Source organism: Mauremys mutica, chromosome 7 (genome assembly GCF_020497125.1).
Source record: "Mauremys mutica isolate MM-2020 ecotype Southern chromosome 7, ASM2049712v1, whole genome shotgun sequence".
Classification (NCBI taxonomy): Eukaryota; Metazoa; Chordata; order Testudines; family Geoemydidae; genus Mauremys; species Mauremys mutica.
In genome coordinates, this window is record NC_059078.1 from 42,430,678 (window position 1) to 42,450,736 (window position 20,059).

Below are 20,059 nucleotides of genomic sequence, written 5' to 3' on the forward strand. Positions count from 1 at the left end.
CCCCCGGCCCCACGAGGATCTCTCCCCCGGCCCCTACCCCGCTCCCCCCCTTAAATCAGAACTTTTTATAGGGAACCGGTTGTTAAGATTTTGGCAGCTCATCACTGCCTACTGCCATCATAAAAATGGCCATACTGGGTCAGACCAAATGTCCATTTAGCCCAGTACTGTCTTCCAACAGTGGCCAAAGCCAGGTGCTTCAGAGGGAATGAACAGAACAGGTAATCATCAAGTGATCCATCCACTATTACCCATTCCTAGCTTCTGGCTAACAGAGGCTAGGAACACCATCCCTGTTCATCTTGGCTAATAGCGATTGATGGATCTATCCTCCATGAATTTATCTAGTTCTTTTTTGAACCCTGTTAATATGTTGGCCTTCTCAACATCCTCTAGGAAGGAGTTCCACAGGTTGACTGTGCATTGTGTGAAGAAATACTTCCTTTTGTTTGTTTTAAACCTGCTGCCTATTAATTTCATTTGGTGAGCCCTAGTTCTTGTGTTATGAGAAGGAGTAAACAATATTTCCTTATGTATTTTCTCTACACCAATCATGATTTTATATACCTCTACCATATCCCCACTTAGGGTAAGTTTACACTACCCGCCGGATCAGCGGGTAGTGATCGATCTATCAGGGATCGATTTATCGCGTCTAGTGTAGACGCAATTAAATCAATCCCCGATCACTCTGCCATTGACTCCGGAACTCCACCGCGGTGAGAGGCGGAAGCGGAAGCGGAGTCGACGGCGGAGCGGCAGTGGTCGACTCACCGCCATCCTCATGGCCAAGTAAATCGACCTAAGATACTCTGACTTCAGCCACGCTATTCACGTAGCTGAAGTTGCGTATCTTAGGTCGAACCCTGCCCAGTGTAGACCTAGCCTTAGTCTCTTTTTCAAGTTAACATGCTATTAATAGAACTTGAAAAAGTCCCTTATTAAATTGTGTGTGTTGTATGTATATTTAACAGTATAAACTAAACAAATCAAGCAGTCTTTAGGTGATACACTAATATATCAATTGAAACCGTTAGGAAAATAATGGTATATGAACAGTGCTGAGACATCTTTTAACTAGGAGATCAGCTGATCTGTGTATCCGATGGAGAATAAATAATGTCACTTCAGGTAAGAAAATGGGTTTTGCAATGAAAATATATGGTGTTTGTTATTTGATCTTCTGTGGTTTCAGAACAACACTGGAATAGGATCTTATGCATGAAAATGCATATGGTGACAGCTCTCTTGTATTGATAAAATTGTTTTCAAGATGAAGATGTTCCAAACGTGAATCTTCAACCTCCTCTTCATCATCATTACTGTCATCATCAACATTGTCATCATTGACAATAGCTCTACAGATGCGTTCTGGAGGGACTGTCCTGTGAAATTATAAGATACATTTTGGCTTATTACTAAAGTGTACTAGTAAGCTCCTTCCATACAAGTTGTTCATTTTAGAGATACTAAGAAGGTTTTTCTAAAAAAAAGGTTTGGACTTGATCAGCAATTAAAAATAGTTATAAATTACCCCAAAGGTAGTTATTTTTATTTTTAGTTCTATACTGTAGTGATAGTCTTTCAGTTATTGTCTGAATTAGTAGATGTATGCTAATTGAAGCTTCAAGTAGACATAATTGGTATATTTCAAAAATGAGTTTAGGTCACAAATGGTATTTTGTAACAGTGTGACTGTTTCTTTTTACATTGCTACCTCTTAATATAATTACTTACCTTTTATTAAGAAATTCTTGGAATACATTAGTTATTAGATAAATTCTTGTCTTGACAACATGGACAAGATTCTTGGCCCATGAAGCTGCTTTGTGCTGTTCAGGCAATGCAAACCAGCTGAAAAAGTGCCCTAAAGGAGCACTTGAGGATTCCCCTGGCAAAGGTGACAGAAAGTTGGTGTAGCCACTCTGAGATCACCTGCTTCATAGGGAGTGTGACAGGGCTGGAGGAGATGTTTCTGGAAAGTGCTGCACTCTGGTGAGCCATGGTTGTATAAGCAGGAGTCTGCTCCACACAGCATAAATTAGACCAGCCCTTAGACTGCTACAAATTATGTCAGCAGCTAGTTTGGGCCTCCGGTCAGCCTTAGGATCAGAAAAGCAGAAAGGTGACTTAGAGACACCTTTTCCCCTGCTTTCCTCCGCTGTGGCAAGCAGAGCACAGCTGTAGCTGGGGATTTGACTCCAAATCTTCAACAAACTGAGTACTTGGAGAATACTGGTACCTCAGAGTTGTACACTTTTTTAAAACAGTATTGGGAGATTTAAACCACACTTCTTTTTTGTACATGGTTTTGGAAAATATTGCAATAGGGAATTCAGGATTCAGTCCCTTCTAACAATATTTAAAATGTATGGTTCATGGAAAATGTAGAGTAGGAAGTTAATATATTTTAAAATATAGTGTAGTATTTATCAAATCCCTTTTTATATTCTCAGTTAACACAGCGGAATTGGTAAATACCGTATTTTGTTGTTGTTCAGCCTCAGAAAGGTTAATGCCTTCATTTCTGTGATTCCAAATGGTACAAACTTTAATTCATTGTGATCCAAAAATAACTCTCTCAAAGACCGATAAGCTCCATAGAATGACACTGGATCTATTCCATCATTGTTAAGTTTGTTAAAAGAAAGGTAGAGATATTCCAGCCCTGGCTTCATGTGACCAAACACGTATCCTGGTATTCTTTCAATCTGGTTTCCTATAAGTACGAGGTGCAGTAAGGATTTTGGCAGATAGGAGGGAACGTGATATAACTTATTGTAAGAAAGATCAATAGATTCCAAATTCCTGCATTAAAGGAAACAAAAAGGGACATGTAAATGATACAGTATACTATATAGTTTACATTGGACTCCATACAAAATAACATTCAGTTGGTGGCAAGAAGTCCAGCTGCTTAAGTATGGGAAAATATTTTTTCTGTGAGAGAAAGGTTTCTGTTAATAGAAAGACATTCATTTTATGGTGTGTGGGCAGAGACATAATTATTTCTGGAAAAAAGATCAGAGTAGCAAAAATGTAAGTCATAACTTCTCATTCAGGAGCCATTCTTATGCTTTTGTTGGGATGGGGGAAAATCTGTAGTAATATGAGTACAGAGATAGGAAATCCCAGGGACTAATTTTTGCTTGATAAGCATCTCAGATTTGCAATAGACTAGTATGCTATATTAGAAAACACCACTTTTTCTTTACAGTTAACAGCTCTTTTCCCATGGCTCCTATCCAGATGGTTTGCATTTTTTACCACTAATGCTTGTTGGCCAAGGTGGCAGTAAAATGGGCCTAATCCAGCAACCCGTACACATGTGAGTAGTCCCATTTGCTTCACTTAATTCAGTGTCCCATAGATACTGACATAAAGTTTGATTTTAAGTTTGTCTTCAGTGGGACTGCTTATATGAATAAGTGCTGCAGGATCAGACCTAGGTACCTGAAGATAAGCATCTTTTCTTCAAAAAGTAATATCACCCAGTTACTGTATATCTTCCATGTATTGTCATGACCCTGTCTGTTAACTCTTAGGCCTGGTCTACACTACGCGTTTAAACCGGTTTTAGGAGCGTTAAACCGATTTAACGCCACACCCGTCCACACTAAGAGGCCCTTTATATTGATATAAAGGGCTCTTTAAACCGGTTTCTGTACTCCTCCCTAACGAGAGGAGTAGCGCTAATATCGGTATTACCATATCGGTGTAGGGTTAGTGTGGCCGCAAATTGACGGTATTGGCCTCCGGGCGGTATCCCACGGTGCACCACTGACCGCTCTGGGCAGCAATCGGATGCAGTGGCCAGGTAGACAGGAAAAGCCCCATGAACTTTTGAATATCATTTCCTGTTTGCCCAGCGTGGAGCTCCGATCAGCCCGGGTGGCGATGCAGTCCGAAATCAAAATCCAAAAAGATCTCCAGCATGGACCGTACGGATGTGATCGCTGTATGGGCAGGCAAATCTGTTCTATCAGAGCTCCGTTACAGAAGACGAAATTCCAAAGCATTTTAAAAAAATCTCCAGACAGACTCCATAGCAGGGACTCAGCGCACTGCTGCGTGACAAGCGTAACGGAAAGCCAAAGAATCAAATGGACGCTCATGGAGGGAGGGGGGACTGAGGACTCAAGCTATCCCACAGTTCCTGCAGTCTCCGAAAAGCATTTGCATTCTTGGCTGAGCTCCAAATGCCTGTAGGGTCAAACACATTGTCCGCGGTGGTTCAATTTACAGCCCCCACCCACCCCCAGAAGTAAAAGGGAAAAAAATTGTCTCTTGACTCTTCTAAATGTCACCCTATGTCTACTGAATGCTGCTGGTACACGCGATGCTGCGGCACTCAATTGCAGTATCCTCTTTCCCCCTCACTGGTGGTAGATGGTGCAATATGACTGGTAACCGTCCTCATCATCAGCCTTGTGGCAGATGGTGCTGCACAATAGGACTGGTACCTGTCCTCATCATCAGCCCGTGAGTGCTCCTGGCTGGCCTCAGGTGAGGTCGGCCGGGGGCGTCTGGGTAAAAAACTCCTGGTCATTCCCAGTAGATGGTACAGAACGGCTGGTAACCATCTTCATCGTAGCAATACGGGGCTGAGCTCCATCAGCCCCTGCCCTTCATGTGTAAAGAAAAGATTCTGTACTGCCTGGACTATCATAGCAGCGGGATGCTGGGCTCCTCTCCCCCACACTGCTTAATGTCCTGTCTGGACTATCATAGCAGCTGGAGGCTGCCTTCCCCTCATTTTATCTCACTAACAAGTCACTGTTTCTTATTCCTGCATTCTTTATTACTTCATCACACAAATGGGGGGACACTGCAATGGTAGCCCAGGAAGGCTGGGGCAGGAGGGAATCAACAGGTGGGGTTGTTGCAGGGGCACCCCCTGTGAATGGCATGCAGCTCATCATTTCGGCGGGATCTGACATGGAGGGGCTGTGCTCTCTGGTTCTCTGATACACTGCTTCTCTAGTACACTTGCCCCATATTCTAGGCAGGACTGATTCTATTTTTAGATACCATAAAGGAGGGATTGACTCAGGAAGTCATTCCCATTTTTGTCTTTTGCGCCCCCGGCCGATCTCAGCCAGGGGCACCCATGATAGCAGCAGACGGTGCAATATGACTGGTAACCGTCTCTGCTTGTCTTTTGCGCCCCCGGCCGATCTCAGCCAGGGGCACCTATGACAGCAGCAGAGGATACAGCACAAAAGGACTGGTAACTGTCATCTCATAGCCAATTTACAAGGGTATGGTAGATGGTACAGAACAGCTGATAACCATCTCTGCTATCATGCAAAAGCAAATGAATGCTGCTGTGTAGCGCTGCTGAATCGCCTCTGTCAGCGACATCTATTACACATACGGTGACAGTGACAAGAGGCAAAACAGGCTCCATGGTTGCCATGCTATGGCGTCTGCCAGGGCAATCCAGGGAAAAAGGGCGCAAAATGATTGTCTGCCGTTGCTTTCCCGGAGGAAGGAATGAGTGACGACATTTACCCAGAACCACCCGCGACAATGATTTTTGCCCCATCAGGCACTGGGATCTCAACCCAGAATTCCAAGGGGCAGGGGAGATTGCGGGAACTATGGGATAGCTACGGAATAGCTACCCACAGTACAACGCTCCAGAAATCGATGCTAGCCTCGGACCGTGGACGCACACCACCGAATTAATGTGCTTAGTGTGGCCGCGTGCACTCGATTTTATACAATCTGTTTTACTAAACCTGTTTATGTAAAATCGGAATAATCCCGTAGTGTAGACGTACCCTTAGTTGTTCTTGTGATTTCTGTTTCTTTTTGAAGGCAAAGTAGGGGTGCTGGTGGACAGCAAATAGCAACCCTGCTTCAGATAGAATTTTATTGTCAGGGATGAGGACAGGAAAAGTTCTATTTTAATCACCATTTTTAATGTGGACTGACTGATGTGATCAACACCTGTGATTATTTAGCTAATAAGGAATTTGGCTAGAAGATATCAGTATTTCTTTGTAATATACAGTTTCTTTTTTATTGTTGGTATTCATTTTGGCTCTGAACAAAACATAATCTTTAGCCTTGAGATCAGGGTAGATAAAAAAATGATATTGTATATTTTTATTCATATTAAGTACAGGTTTATTTTTTTTAAATAAATCTATTGAAAATTAAATTTGAAATTGACAACGTATGTTAATACCAGGGTTGTCAAGCGATTAAAAAAATTAATTGTGATTAATCGCACTGGTAAACAATAATAGAATACCATTTATTTAAATATTTTTGGATGTTTTGTATATTTTCAAATATATTGATTTCAATTACAACACAGAATACAAAGTGTACAGTGCTCACTTTATATTTATTTTTGATTATAAGTATTTGCACTGTAAAAAAACAAAAGAAATAGTATTTTTCAGTTCACCTAATACAAGTACTATAGTGCAATCTCTTTATCATGAAAGTTGAACTTACAAATGTAGACAAACTTGCAATAAGAATGAGGTACTATTGAGGTATGTGAACAGAGTTGGCCAAAACACAGAATTTCCAGTGCCCAGAGATTTAGATGGATGCCATTTGTAGTGGAGTTTGTATAATATAAGTAAATAAGTAAATTTCTGGCAATAATGACTTTGCAACCAATGACAACATGTCTTGAAACAAAAATAAAACAATGTAAAATTTTAGAACCTTCACGTCCACTCAGTCCTACTTCAGCCAACTGCTCAGACAAACAAGTTTGGTTACAGTTTGCAGCAGATAATGCCGCCCACTTCTTGTTTACAATATTACCTGAAAGTGAGAACAGGTATTCTCATGACACTGTTGTAGCAGGTGCCGCAAGATATTTATGAGCCAGATGCGCTAAAGGATTCATATGTCCCTTCATTCTACAACCACCATTCCAAAGGACATGCATCCATGCTCAATAACGATCCAAAGCAGAGCAGACCAATACATGTTCATTTTCATCATCTGAGTCAGATGCCACCAGCAGAAGGTTAAATTTCTTTTTTGGTGGTTCTGGTTCTGTAGTTTCAATATCTGAGTGTTGCTCTTTTAAGCCTTCCGAAAGCATGCTCCACACCTTGACCCTCTCAGATTTTCGATGGCACTTCAGATTCTTAAACCTTGAGTCAAGCTGTAGCTATTTTTAGAAATCTCACATTGGTACCTTTGCATTTTGTCAAATCTGCTGTGAAAGTGTTCTTAAAATGAATATGTGCTGGGTCATCCTTTGAGATTGCTATGACATGAAATATATGACAGAATGCAGATAAAACAGAACAGGAGATGTACAATTCTCCCACAAGGAGTTCAGTCACAAATGTAATTAACACACTTTTTTAACGAGCATCATCAGCATGGAAGCATGTCCTCTGGAATGCTGGCTGAAGAATGAAGGGGCATATGAATATTTAGTATATCTGACACAGTTATTTTTTTGTACATAATTCTACATTTGTAAGTTCAACTTTCATGATAACGAGATTGCAGTACAGTACTTGTATTAGGTGAATTGAAAAATACTATTTCTTTTGTTTTTTCCTGTAAAAATATTTGTAATAAAAAATATAAAGTGAGCACTGTACAATTTGTATTCTGTGTTTTAATTGAACTCAATATATTTGAAAATGTAGAAAACATCACAAAATATTTAATAAATTTCAATTGGTATTCTATTGTTTAACAGTGTGATTAATCAATATTAATTTTTAATCACAATTTTTTTAATTAATCATGTGAGTTAACTGTGATTAATTGACAGACCTAGTTAATACCTAAACTTACTATTTGCTATTAAATGTTCTATGAAGAAGTGTTCTGTGTGGCTCGAAAGCTTATCTCTCTCACCAACAGAAGTTGGATCAATAAAAGATATATTACCTCACCCACTTTCTCTCTGGATACACTATTAAAATAATTTAAATTAAATTTAAAAAATATTGAGCAGTTAAATTCGCTACTAAGTTTTAACTGAACTAATTCAGTTCAATGACTAATTCATTGTTAAGAAGCCAATTGGTAGGTTAAAAAGCAGGAAAGATTGTTTTCTCTTCCAATCTTTGAATAAAAACCAGATGTGAGAGGATGAGATCTACTAGATCTAAAATCTTGAAGGATATGGTAACCAGAAACAATCAGTTCACTTAATTATCTACACGTAACATTTGCTTTGTTTAATAAATCAGTTAGTTTTAAATGCTATAAAAAAGTTTTGGTAAATGTTTTTGTCTTATAGATCCTTCACTTTTAAGAAATTTTTATTTAATTAAGGAAAGTAAAATACTGTTTTTGCATTTAATTGAATTTTAACTTCTATCCAAACAGAAATTGAGACAAATCACAATTTACAAAATTAATCATAGTCTGTTAAATAAGAAATGCATTATTTGCCATTTTCTAGCATAATGACAAATATTAAAATCAAGAATCTGAATAAGTATAAGGTAATCTATATAAAAGTGTGTAGATATAGTGTATCCTCCTGGTGAGCCACAAAAAAGCACTTAATTTAGTTTAAAGTGTACATTTAGTTGCAAATCAACATATGTTAATAGTTACCAATCAGTGAGAGCCCATCTTTCTTTTAAAAAAAACTTTAAAAGTACAAATGTAAACCATGATTAAAATAAGATTAGTAAAAAATGAGGTGTCCAGGGTGCTGATATACATCATGATTAAAACTGGTGATTTAAATAGTTTTGATTTATATCAATTCTTCCTACTTGAGGTTTAATGAAATGTTAGCTTGGTTTGTGAGTGGAAGTGACCCATGATATCACAGTGTTATTTTAAAAGTGATATTATATATTACTTAGATTGTGATAAATTATAATGTGGATGAAAAGATAATTGAATTTGTTAACATAATGATGATATTATCATGGTATCCATGGATTTTTAAAACAGAGCTTGTATGATTTGTTTGTTTTTTTAAATGAGAGGAGCCTCATTACATGGTACAAATATTACTTTCATAGTAGGGTTTTCTAGTAGTACTGGATAACAAAACAATTAAATCTTAAATTGGTACTTACTCTTGATTAATCCAAGCCAAAGGTGCTATCCTATTTTCTTCTAATTTGTTGTGTTTCAGCACAATGATGTTAATATTGCTGGTATGGTTAAAGCAAATTTCTGAAATTTCTTCTATTTGGTTATTTTCCAGATATAGTTCCTACAAGTACATTTGAAAAAGAAAATTTGCAAAACAATATTTACTTTTTTTCCTGTTGTGATTTAAAAAGTTCATTTTTAAGTGTTATTGGCCTCTCATGCTAAAATCACTGTTTTCCAGATATCAGAATAATTACCTGAACACGTCTGCATAATAAACTCAGTAGTAGTAATTGCGTGATTTGATTTTGGAAAAAACACACAGTATTTCAAAATTTAATATACTTTTCATTCTATTATTAATAGAATAATAATTATTTTTAAAACACCTTTGCATCTTGCTTGCTGTTGTATAATGAGTATGTGGATGTATTGAATGCTAAGACTGTTGTCATATAATTCATGTTTTCTGGACACAAATTTGCCAAGAGGAATAAAAATATTTATTTAATATAGGAAAGGCATGACAAACTTGCATGAGGTACTAGTTGAGGTATGTGAACAGAGTTGGCCAAAACACAGGATTTCCAGTGCCCAGAGATTTAGATGGATGCCATTTGTGGTAGAGTTTGTATAATATAAGTAAATAAGTAAATTTCTGGCAATAATGACTTTGCAACCAATGACAACATGTCTTGAAACAAATTATTAAGATGTAAAAATATCATCTGTGCTTTACAGTGGTAGTGGAGTACATACAAAGAAGAAAAGGAACACATCTGGAAAAATAAAGATTTTTGGTCTGTTACCTCAATAGATGTGGGAAGACCTTGTGGGACAGTTCTAAATTTATTTCTTCCAAGGCGCAAATAAGACAGGCTTTTCAAAGGACGGAAAGCTAAAGGACTGACATTTGCTTCACTAAGTTTATTGCCTTCTAATTCTAGGGTCACCAAGTTCTTTAATTCTGTAGAAAATAAAATAATTGGTGTTAAATTTTAATAAAGTATTATAGAATCTTGTACGCTATTAAAACATGAGATGTGTTCTAACAATTTTTAACATTACTTAAATCCATTCAAAAATATGGGAAAATATCATATTTGCCTGAATGGGTCTTAGCACAGGAAACAATTTTATACTCGCATTCATAGGTTGTAAATTATTTTTATTTTCAATCATTTGAAAAAATTTCAGCCAATTACTGTACCATGTTCAAAAACTATACTGTAAATATAGTTAAATTATGAAAAATGCAACTGAAATGTATTGATAATACAAAGTTTGTTTACAGCCCATTATATAACTTCTTTATTGTCCTCCAGGAGAGCCATGCAATTTTCAGCATAGGATTGTTATTTTAATATTGTACTTTCAGAATGGGAAAATAAGGCAGGTGCAGGGAGCTAATGGTAGCACAAGCTCCTTAGTCATTCAAGACCTCAGGAGGGTGCATGGAGCAATATATTGGTGCTGACCTTCTGCACAGAGGCCCAAATATCTGTAGGATTCTCCCACAGCTCTCCAGTCATTCATTTGTTTAGTGGTCATGTTACTTGCACCTTTTGTAGGTTCACAGGTCCTTCCCCCACCTCAGTGTACTACTATGTGTTGAGAACTCTGCATGGAGTATCCTGTATCCCCCTTCCTAGGGAGTGGGTATTGTAGACCTTGATCTTCCAGATATATTTCAGAAGAACTAAATGTTGGCAACTATAAAATGATCATTTCATGACAAAAAGGTCTTCATTCTCAATTACAAAATATTAAAGTTCATAAACAAAAATGTTGAATAGTTGCATCTAAGCTTTATTCTGCTTTCTTGATGCGCAGAGATCAAAACCTGTTCCCTGTCCCATGAGTATAAAAATATCCATACTGGTTCCACTGTACGTAATGCAGCAACACTGGGATGTAGGTGTACATACTCCCTGTGCAGTGCACAGTCCAGTTTCCCTAGGGAACTTGAGCATTAGCACAGACTTTGCTGTGAAAAACACTGACGTTCCTCAGAATTACAAGATAATTCAGATTTTAAAAACTCAAGTTTCATGCAGGTCTTCTGGGTTTTGTTGCCGTACAGACACCTGGAAAAACACATCTATTTATCAATCTAATGATTAAGTTTCTGTTATTTAACACAAAGTCTCTGCCTCCTATAGAAATAGAAGATCCTAGAATCTTGCAGTAGTATGCTGCCTTGATTGGCAATGACCAACAAAAATACATTTAGATCCTGACTGGCAAAGATGTGTGCATGTGCTTAACTTTACTCATGAATGTAAAGTTCAACATGTGTATAAGTCTTTGCAGGATCAGTCTGTTCAGGGCCAGCTCCAGACCCCAGCGTGCTAAGCGCACGCGTGGGGCAGCATTTTAACTGGAGGGCGGCAGGCGGGTCCGGCGGACCTTCCGCAGTCATGCCTGCGGGAGGTCCAACGGAGCCGCGGGACGACCGGACCTCCCGCAGGCATGACTGCGGAAGCTCCACCGTAGGCGCGGGACCAGCGGCACGTCTTGCGCGAGGTCCCACGGAGGCGCGGGACCGGCGCCCGGTAGCGCGAGCGGGGCAGCGCGAGCGGCGCAGCGCGCCACCCTGCTTGGGGCGGCGGAATTCGTAGAGCCGCCCCTGAGTCTGTTACTCATATTTAACTTTAATTTTTTCCATCTACAATGGCAAATGAAAATTGGTCTCAAATTATCCAGATTTTGCTTAATATGCAAGATCTTAAAATTCTATTCTGCATTTTGAGTTTCAAATCTAATTTCATTGATTCAATATTCACTTCTTAAATACCTTGTAAACTGTCTTCATCAATAGCATGGAGATGGTTTTCATTTATTTTAAGTTCTTCTAAAGCTGATGGTAATTCAGGAGGAATATGTACTAGTGCGTTTCCATCCATATACAAACGTTTTAACTTTTTCAGGATCTTAATTGGGGGGAAATCAGAATTCAGTTAACAAAATGTAAAATTATATTGTCAAATAACCTAAAATTGTAATTGCCATTTTACTAACCATGTGAATTTTGTTGCTGATGCTGCTGTTGATTGTCTTAGGTAAGTTTCATAAAAAGCAGAAAGTTGATAAAATGGAGACTTGAGTATTATATACACAGAACAGGTAAAGACTGGGTAGCAGTAGCGCCTCAATGCTGTTGTGGAATATCCAGTGTTTTGGTAAGAACGGAGTTCTTTCTCTAAGTACTTGAACCATTGGCCTTTCTGTATAATCTACCAACAAGGGTGTCAGTTGGGAGGGTATGTTTTGTGATATGAACATCTGTCACCCAAGAATTGGACTTAGTTCATCAGCCTCTTTTACATGGGCCAGCCAGCTGCCATCCCAGCCATACTGGACCCCAGTCCTGTTACTAATCCTTGACTCATCCAATCACCTCACTTATCTAACCTTTTCATAATATTTAGGAATTCCTAGATACTTACAAGCCTTTATAGCATTTCATATTATGTACTTAATCTACAGTAGTTTTTCAGTAAATCACCTCTAGGGCTACTGGTCCACTACAGTTCAGTAGACTTTTTGGCTTAGGAGTAGAGGCACGTGGCCTTTTCGCAGGTTGAGAGTTAAAATTATGTATAAGTTGTAAAGCTTCAGTGTTCTAGGAAGAAGAGCTCTGTGTGTAAGCTCAAAAGCTTCTCTTTCACCAACAGAAGTTGGTTCAATATAAGATATTACCTCATCCACATTGTCTCTCATATTGTGTGTGTCAATCAGATAAACTATATGTACATCCAAGGATTACATAAGCATGATCGGAAAGTCCTTGATACCATTATGTATGGTAGCGCTTACCCTGGCTGACATTAAACATTGTCTCCTCAGTTATCCTGTGGAGCTAAGGGGCAAAAGTTTCCTGCAGGCAAAAGAGTAAATATGGCAGTAAACATTTCAATAGCTGGGGGAAATTTTCCACTGACAGGACTTTGAAGGGGGTACAGTTTCAAATGAGCCTTTTTTGTCTATGACTCACTTTTATTCTTTAGTGTGTTTTTTAGAATTTTGTATGTTTTATAAAATACAAGTATAAATAAAAGTATTTTATAATAAAATGTGATCTTTTGAAAAAATCTCAGAGAATAAAAAGGGAGGAAATATAATTCTGACCTATTTTATTTCACCTAACAGTTGAAATTCTACAACAGAGACATAAGTGCAATTGTGGGGGGTGTAAGGACGCTGTTCGGTAGGGCATTTAAACCAATGGGACTATATACTGTACGTATTTAATGCTTTTCTGGATTGAGGCCAAAATCAGGGTCCAAACACTTTTTGTGACAACAGCTTACTATCAGAAGATTTTTATTATGGACAATCAATGCAGTACTAAAAAATAATTTGGATATGTGCATATTGCTAATTAAATAAGTAACATAGGTATTCAATCTTTTGCAAAGTTAGTATTGGAAGACTTCAAAAGCTCATTCTCCATGTAAATTATGAAGAAAATTCTACTTCTCTAGGTTATTGGCTAGAAATCCAGCTCAGATTTGTATTTAGCATTTACTGGCTGTTAGATGGCCTGTGTGAAATGAGCTGATGGTCACCATCCAGGTCCTAACTCAGGTGTCCTTGTAGAGCTTGATCCTGTGACATGCTGAGCATTCTGGCCCTGATCTAGCAAAACACTTAAAATATGTGCCTTAATCAGGGCCGGCTCCAGGCACCAGCTCAGCAAGCAGGTGCTTGAGGCAGCCCAGGGGAAGGAGCGGCACGTCGGGCTCTTCGGCAGCAATTCGGCAGCGGGTCCCTCTCGATGGGAAGGACCTGCCGCGGAATTGATGCCGAAGAAGAAAGTGGCGCAGTGGAGCTGCTGCTGAAGTGCCACCGATCGCGATTGCGGCTCTTCCCTCCCCCCTCCGCCCCCCGCTTGGGGCGGCAAAAACCCCAGAGCCGGCCCTGGCCTTAATTAAGCATATAAGTAGTCCCTTTGACAGCAATGGCATTGATCATATGATGAAAGTTAAACACGTGCTTAAGTATTTCGCTAGATTGGAAATAGAGTGCTCAGCACCTTTCAAGATGAAGACCATAAAGAAAAACACTGCAGTATCCGATGCCAGTTCAGGTACCCTTGTTAGCAGGCTAATGACTGATCAAGTTCTAAAGAAAGAACATTAGAGGTGATCATTCCAAGTTAGACAATGAGGCACACTGGTGGGGCAACTTCTATGTTTTTAGACATATAAAGAACTTCACTGTGCAGGGCTGTCAAGCCAGCACCCTTCAAAAGCTTCCCTTTCTATACTACTTTTCTTTAAAAGAGAGTCCAAGTACTATGAGGTTTCTAAAAATGATATAAGAAGCACTTTATGATGATGGAAAAAATATTTTTAAAAATCTCAAAACTGAAGCTGGTAAAATACCAGAAAAATATTAATAATAATTACCGTATTTATCGGCGTATAACACGCACTTTTTTCCCCTGAAAATAGGGGGCAAATGATGTGTGCGTGTTATACGCCGATATAACCACCCCAGGCAGAAAAGAAAAGCGCCGCCCCCCCCCCCCCAGCGGCGCGGAGCGGCGCCCTAGCCCCTGCCCCACTCCCGAGCAGCGCGGCCCTAGCCCCCCCCCCAGCGGCCCGAGCCCCCGCCCTCTCCCCCCCCCCCCAGCGGCGGGGCCTGAGCCCCGAGCCCCGGCCTGCGCGAGCCCCCACCTCCCGAGCAGCGCGGCCCGGCCCTAGCCCCCTCCCGAGCGGCCCGGCCCGAGCTGCCTTAGCCCCCGCGCCCCTCCAGAGCGGCCCGAGACCCCGTCCTCCCTCCCTCCCCCGAGCGGCCCTGGCCCTAGCCCCCGCCCCCCTCCCGAGCGGCCCGGCCAGAGCCGCCTTAGCCCCCGCCCCCCTCCCGAGCGGCCCGAGACCCCGTCCCCGTCCCCCCCCCCCCGAGCGGCCCTACCCCGCGGAGCACCGCCCTAGCCCCCGCCCCCCTCCCGAGCGGCCCGGCCCGGCCCGAGCCCCCGAGCGGCCTTAGTCCCCGACCCCCTCCCGAGCGGCGCGGCCCGGCCCGGCCCGAGCCCCCGAGCGGCCTTAGTCCCCGACCCCCTCCCGAGCGGCCCGAGATCCCGTCCCCCCGGCCCCCGAGCCCCCGAGCGGCCCTAGCCCCCCCCCCTCCCGAGCGGCGTGGCCCGACCCGGCCCGAGCCCCTGTCCCCCTCCCGAGCGGCCCGGCCCGACCCCCCCTCCCCGCGAACCTTATTTACCTTATAAGTGGTAATAATATTAATAAAACAAGTTCTGAGCTACCCTTATTTTGCTTCAAAGTCCTTTATTTGAAATTTAAGTTTTTTTCCTGAAATTTCCCCCTTAAAATGAAGGTGCGTGTTATACGCCTGTGCGTGTTATACGCCGATAAATACGGTAATAATAATTCAGTAAATAACTTTTTCAGTGAATAGTATTTGACCAACTATATAACTGGCTGAAAACTGCAAAAATGATTTGTTGAAAATGGCAAAATTTGATTAATCATATATTCATTACATAGGGGTAGATCCCTAGCTAATGCAAATTGTCATAGCTCCATTGACTCCAACAGAGCTACAACCATTTACATTAGCTGATGATTTGCCCTATAGTATTCTGCGAGATCTACTTCAAGCACAAATCAGTGACAGAGATGTTAGAAAGAGTATGCATGCTTACTTTGAACGCTTGTGGACCTATGCCTGGAGAAGTGATATTATTTTTACTTAGATCAAGCCTTTCCAAATTAGGGATCCCATTGAATGCTTCATCCGGAATGGAAGTGATGGTATTCCCTAGGACAGATAGTTAAATATATATATATATATATCTTAGTAATGTCTTGCATCTTATATGGTCTGAGTCAGGTAACTAGGTAATGTACAAGTACAAATGTATTCATGGAAATAAAGTCAACAGTATGTCTCTGTGTCTCAACACTAGTAGCATCTAAATTTTGAAAAGCAAGTTAGATTGTAGCAACATAGTACTAACGTCTTTTATTAGATTACCATAGATCTAAAATTACTACAATTACAAAACCATCTTCAGGAGCACAAAAGTGTTAGTCTTGGAGAGCTAGTGTAATAAGAGAAATCATAAATTAATGTGCAGTACATGGGCCTGAACTTCTGAGGGCACTCATAGTGGAATATAAAACCTTTAATTTCTCGGTTGTTGCTTGTTTCTCAGGCTTACAGTGTTGCCTAACTTCTCAGGCTTAGTTGTAAAATGCCTTTAAATCTCTTTCTGTGATAAGAAACTAGTAGTATAAAGCATTTTACATTATAATATGCTAACATTAAAATTGTGGGTTTTGGGGAGGGCTAAATTTTAAATTGGTGAAGAAAATAATATAAAGCAAACTTATTTTCTTACCTTCAAGCTCTAAGCTTGTTAGCTCTGGATCAGTAATTGGTGGTATTTGTGTAAGTTTGGCATTAATGCAGCTTACTGTGGTGTCAGAAATCGAACATCCAGTTGGCAAAGGAGGAATTTCTGCAGGAGGAACAGGAATTGGGAATCGAGGGGGCATTCTGAAAACATCACCTCGTAAAATATGTTCATCCTCTTCCTCTTCCCCTTCTTCCACTTCACTTTGTTGTTGTTTTCTTTCTTGCTCTGGACGTTTGTTTTCCTTTCTTTTTTCTTCTTCTTCCTTTTCAATTTGTAGCTCTTCCTCTTCATATGCTCTTCTTTTTTCTTCCTCTCTCCTGCTTATTTCCTCCTCTACTTTCTGATGGGCTTCATAGTCATGTATTTTTTTCTCCTCCTGACTTTTCTTTTCTTTTCTCTTCCTGTTCTCTTCATCCTTTTTGTGAATTTCCTTTTCTCTCCCTTCAAGTTCTTCCTTCTCTCGTCTGAGTAACTCATCCATTTCAGCCTGGGTATGCAGTGGTTGCAATAGCATTGGGTCACTAGGGTCATTGGGCTCTGGAGAAGCACCAGAAATTTCAGGTGTGTCATCCAGTGAAATATTTTGTACTGAAAATGAGTGTCCATGGTAGTGAAAGTGAGGGGAAAAAATAAAATGGCAGTATAAGAGGAAATGAGAACGAAGTTAGTGTTAGTAACTATTATGCCCCCCCCCAAACATTATAAATATTCTAACTATAGAAGAAATAAATTCACACTGAGAATGTGATTTTAAGGAATGAAAAATGTATTTCTTATTTATAATCTTAATTATAATATGTTATAAATTTGTTACACTAAAATGTTGAATGTTTGTTTTGTGGTTCTTGATGAATCCTTACTGTAAAAATGATTCAAATGTCAGAGTATAATACCTTTATGAGGGAATAATAATATTACAATCATTATGCAAATCCAGCATCTGATTAATTTTACTGAACACAGCTAGTTAATGGAGAATCCAGATTTTAAGTGAGTATGACAATCAATGGTTAAGCCTTTACAGCAGCTACAACATAGAATAGTTATCTGTATTCTTTTTTGTAAAGGTGTTAATATGATAAATAGGAATGCATCAAAAAAGTCCCAAAAGAATTTGAATATAGGCTTGATTTGGTAGTACATTTTTTAACTGTTGCATTTGTTAATGTTATGTGCCTGGCACAAGGTCCCAAATAGAAAAAAAGTGTGCCTGGAGACGGGATGGGGGTTTGCAGTAAGCACTAAGTTCCCAGAACCCTTTTCCCTCACTGAAGGAGCAGCAGCTAGCTGGTACAGCTCTGGTTAAAGCTGTCTGGAGAGGGGAGGTTGGCTGGAGAGATACCGGTATGTTGATTCAGCTGTTCTCACAGATCCCTGTGAAGTTCAGAGCCATAGTGGAAAGATTGCAGTGCAATTTGTGCATGTACATATGCATGTGCACATGCAAACCATGCCAATTTGAATAAATCAAGTATAATTGTTGCTCTTTACATCAGTCTTGCTACTAGTTATACAATCAACTTTCCACCCATGCGTAACCCAGCAGAGATATAGAAAGAAAAAATATCACTACTACTGTCACCATAAGTACAAAAGTTAAATAGTGTGCATTCTTGTGGGATAAATAATACTTTTATCTATGCAAATGTCACCAATCTAGTTTCTCTCCTTTCTTTTCATCGCCAGAAACCACAAGGTTGGAGGATGTTCTAACTGATATTCTGCCATGTTAACTACTTCCTCTCACTTGGTCAACATGAGCCAGTACACTTTTTATACGCTCACCACCCATTGTATTTGTTTGTGAGTTCCATCTGCCAAAAGGAGGGCGGACTCAACTACATTCATAACTTTTTCTGATTCTTTATTTTAAAATAGAAATTCTAGTGATAATTTGAAATTAGTGTTACTCAAAAACAATAGTTTTAAAAATTGTATACCCTATTTAAGAGAAAATATTTACTGAACCGTGGAAACTTGTTTTACTAAAACACATAAACTGGTATTTAGAACATCTTTATCACTTTGTTACTTTAAAGTCTGATCAGCAATATTGGTACTTTGTTTCCTGAATGCACAACTAGACTCTCCACTATCAAGTTTAAGTGCAAAAGAAATGCTAGGGTCTGATCCTGCTAGGTGGGGACCTTCAGTTGTCGTTGGCTTCACTGGAAACAATGCAGCATTCTAACAATAGAAAAGATGCTTTTCTGTAGTGAAAAGTTTAGTGGGGTTTTTGCAGTGTGGAGTGATGGATAACTTGGACATTTGGTCACACCTTCTATTAGGGTTAATTTTATAGGTAATATATCCAGGGTTAATAAATGATTAACGGAGGTTTTAATAAATGGTTGATCAGTTGTCATGGATGTTAGTGTCCAACAGGTTAATAGACTGCTTGTAACTACTACTTTTCATTGCTTTCTTCTGATGTGCTTATAATGATCTATAACACATACTACTCGTGTCTAATGTGCTTTTATATCATATAGAAATCATTTATTAACACTTTATAAATGGAACCTTTTTTTTTTTGGTATGTACTATAAGGGAGTAAAGTTTATGCTTTTATTTCATTAGCTGAAAAAGCATAGGGATGATAGTGAGGGGGGGGTAGAAAACAGAAAAGGGAAAAAATCAATAGAAAATGCGGGGCCCTGATCCTTTTCCCATTGCAGACAGAGCATATTTCCATTTGGGAGCAACATAGAGTTTTACATACGTTTTGAATTGTATTATGGAATAATTTTTGTTGATTCTGTTGATCTGTACAGCTTCTGTTATTACATAATTTTGAACTTTTCTACTTTCTATATTTTAAAAAATTGTTTCAAAGATTCCAAGGCCAGAAGGGACCATTTTGTTCATCTGTTCTGACCTCCTGTTAACACAGGCCATAGAATTTCCCTCAAATAGTTTCTATAATATATATTTTAGAAAAACAGTTAAATATGTATAATAAAATTGCATAAATCATTACTTGTATTTTATAGGTTATATTACTTACCCTTTGCCTTTATTTAATGTTTTGTTTGAGGTAGTTTTAAAATAGTAAAAATAACAAATAGAAAATTAAATGATGGATAAGAAGATAGTATGGTGTACTGTACCAATATCAGAGCAAACTGGGCAGCACTCTCCTTCAGGTATCATGGTTTTGGGACATGTCAGAGAAAGGCATGTAGTTTCATCACAAATCACTTTTCCTTTTGAACAAAGACAAGTAATGCAAGGTTTGGGGGCCCACACAGCTTTATCGTACATAATCATCCCGTTAGCTGTACAGTGCCCTTTCTTTCCTAATAAAAGAAAAAGAATTAGGTCAAAAGCAAGAGATGAATTAAATAATAATTCTTTGATAGCTTAAACTGAAATACACATTATACAGTTTCATTGTTTAGATCTTTGATATACTTGATGTTAATAGTAAATTGGTTGGGGAAGCCAGAGAATATGACTAATGCTAAAGGCAAATATTTCAGTTTACTGGATCTTCAGTAGATGCTTTTCAGCCAATTAATGTTTCAGTTGTTAAATGCTTTTATTGCTCTTAACCTGGAAGTGAATGAATGATTTCTCTACAGAATGTATTTATGTAGGAGAGTCTTAGTTTGG

At 39.3% G+C, this 20,059-nt stretch overlaps 2 protein-coding genes across 4 annotated transcripts in view; one reads left to right on the forward strand and one right to left on the reverse strand.

Annotated features, from left to right (window-relative positions):
• LOC123374725 (centromere protein P) overlaps positions 1 to 20,059 on the forward strand; it is a 339,668-nt gene that overhangs the window by 220,296 nt on the left and 99,313 nt on the right. The gene's annotated exons all lie outside the window — the stretch shown is intronic.
• The window catches only part of ECM2 (extracellular matrix protein 2), a 44,481-nt gene continuing 24,663 nt past the window's right edge, over positions 242 to 20,059 (reverse strand). The window contains exons 3-10 of one of the 2 annotated variants that reach the window (XM_045024932.1): positions 19,555 to 19,743; positions 16,427 to 17,032; positions 15,728 to 15,843; positions 11,858 to 11,993; positions 9,870 to 10,027; positions 9,042 to 9,181; positions 2,482 to 2,808; positions 242 to 1,385 (exon numbers count right to left, since the gene is read on the reverse strand). In XM_045024932.1, coding sequence (XP_044880867.1) covers positions 1,172 to 1,385; positions 2,482 to 2,808; positions 9,042 to 9,181; positions 9,870 to 10,027; positions 11,858 to 11,993; positions 15,728 to 15,843; positions 16,427 to 17,032; positions 19,555 to 19,743 — 1,886 coding nt within the window. In that variant the 3' untranslated portion in view covers positions 242 to 1,171. The remainder of the gene's footprint in view (positions 1,386 to 2,481; positions 2,809 to 9,041; positions 9,182 to 9,869; positions 10,028 to 11,857; positions 11,994 to 15,727; positions 15,844 to 16,426; positions 17,033 to 19,554; positions 19,744 to 20,059) is intronic. The other variant, XM_045024933.1, reaches the window with a different exon arrangement.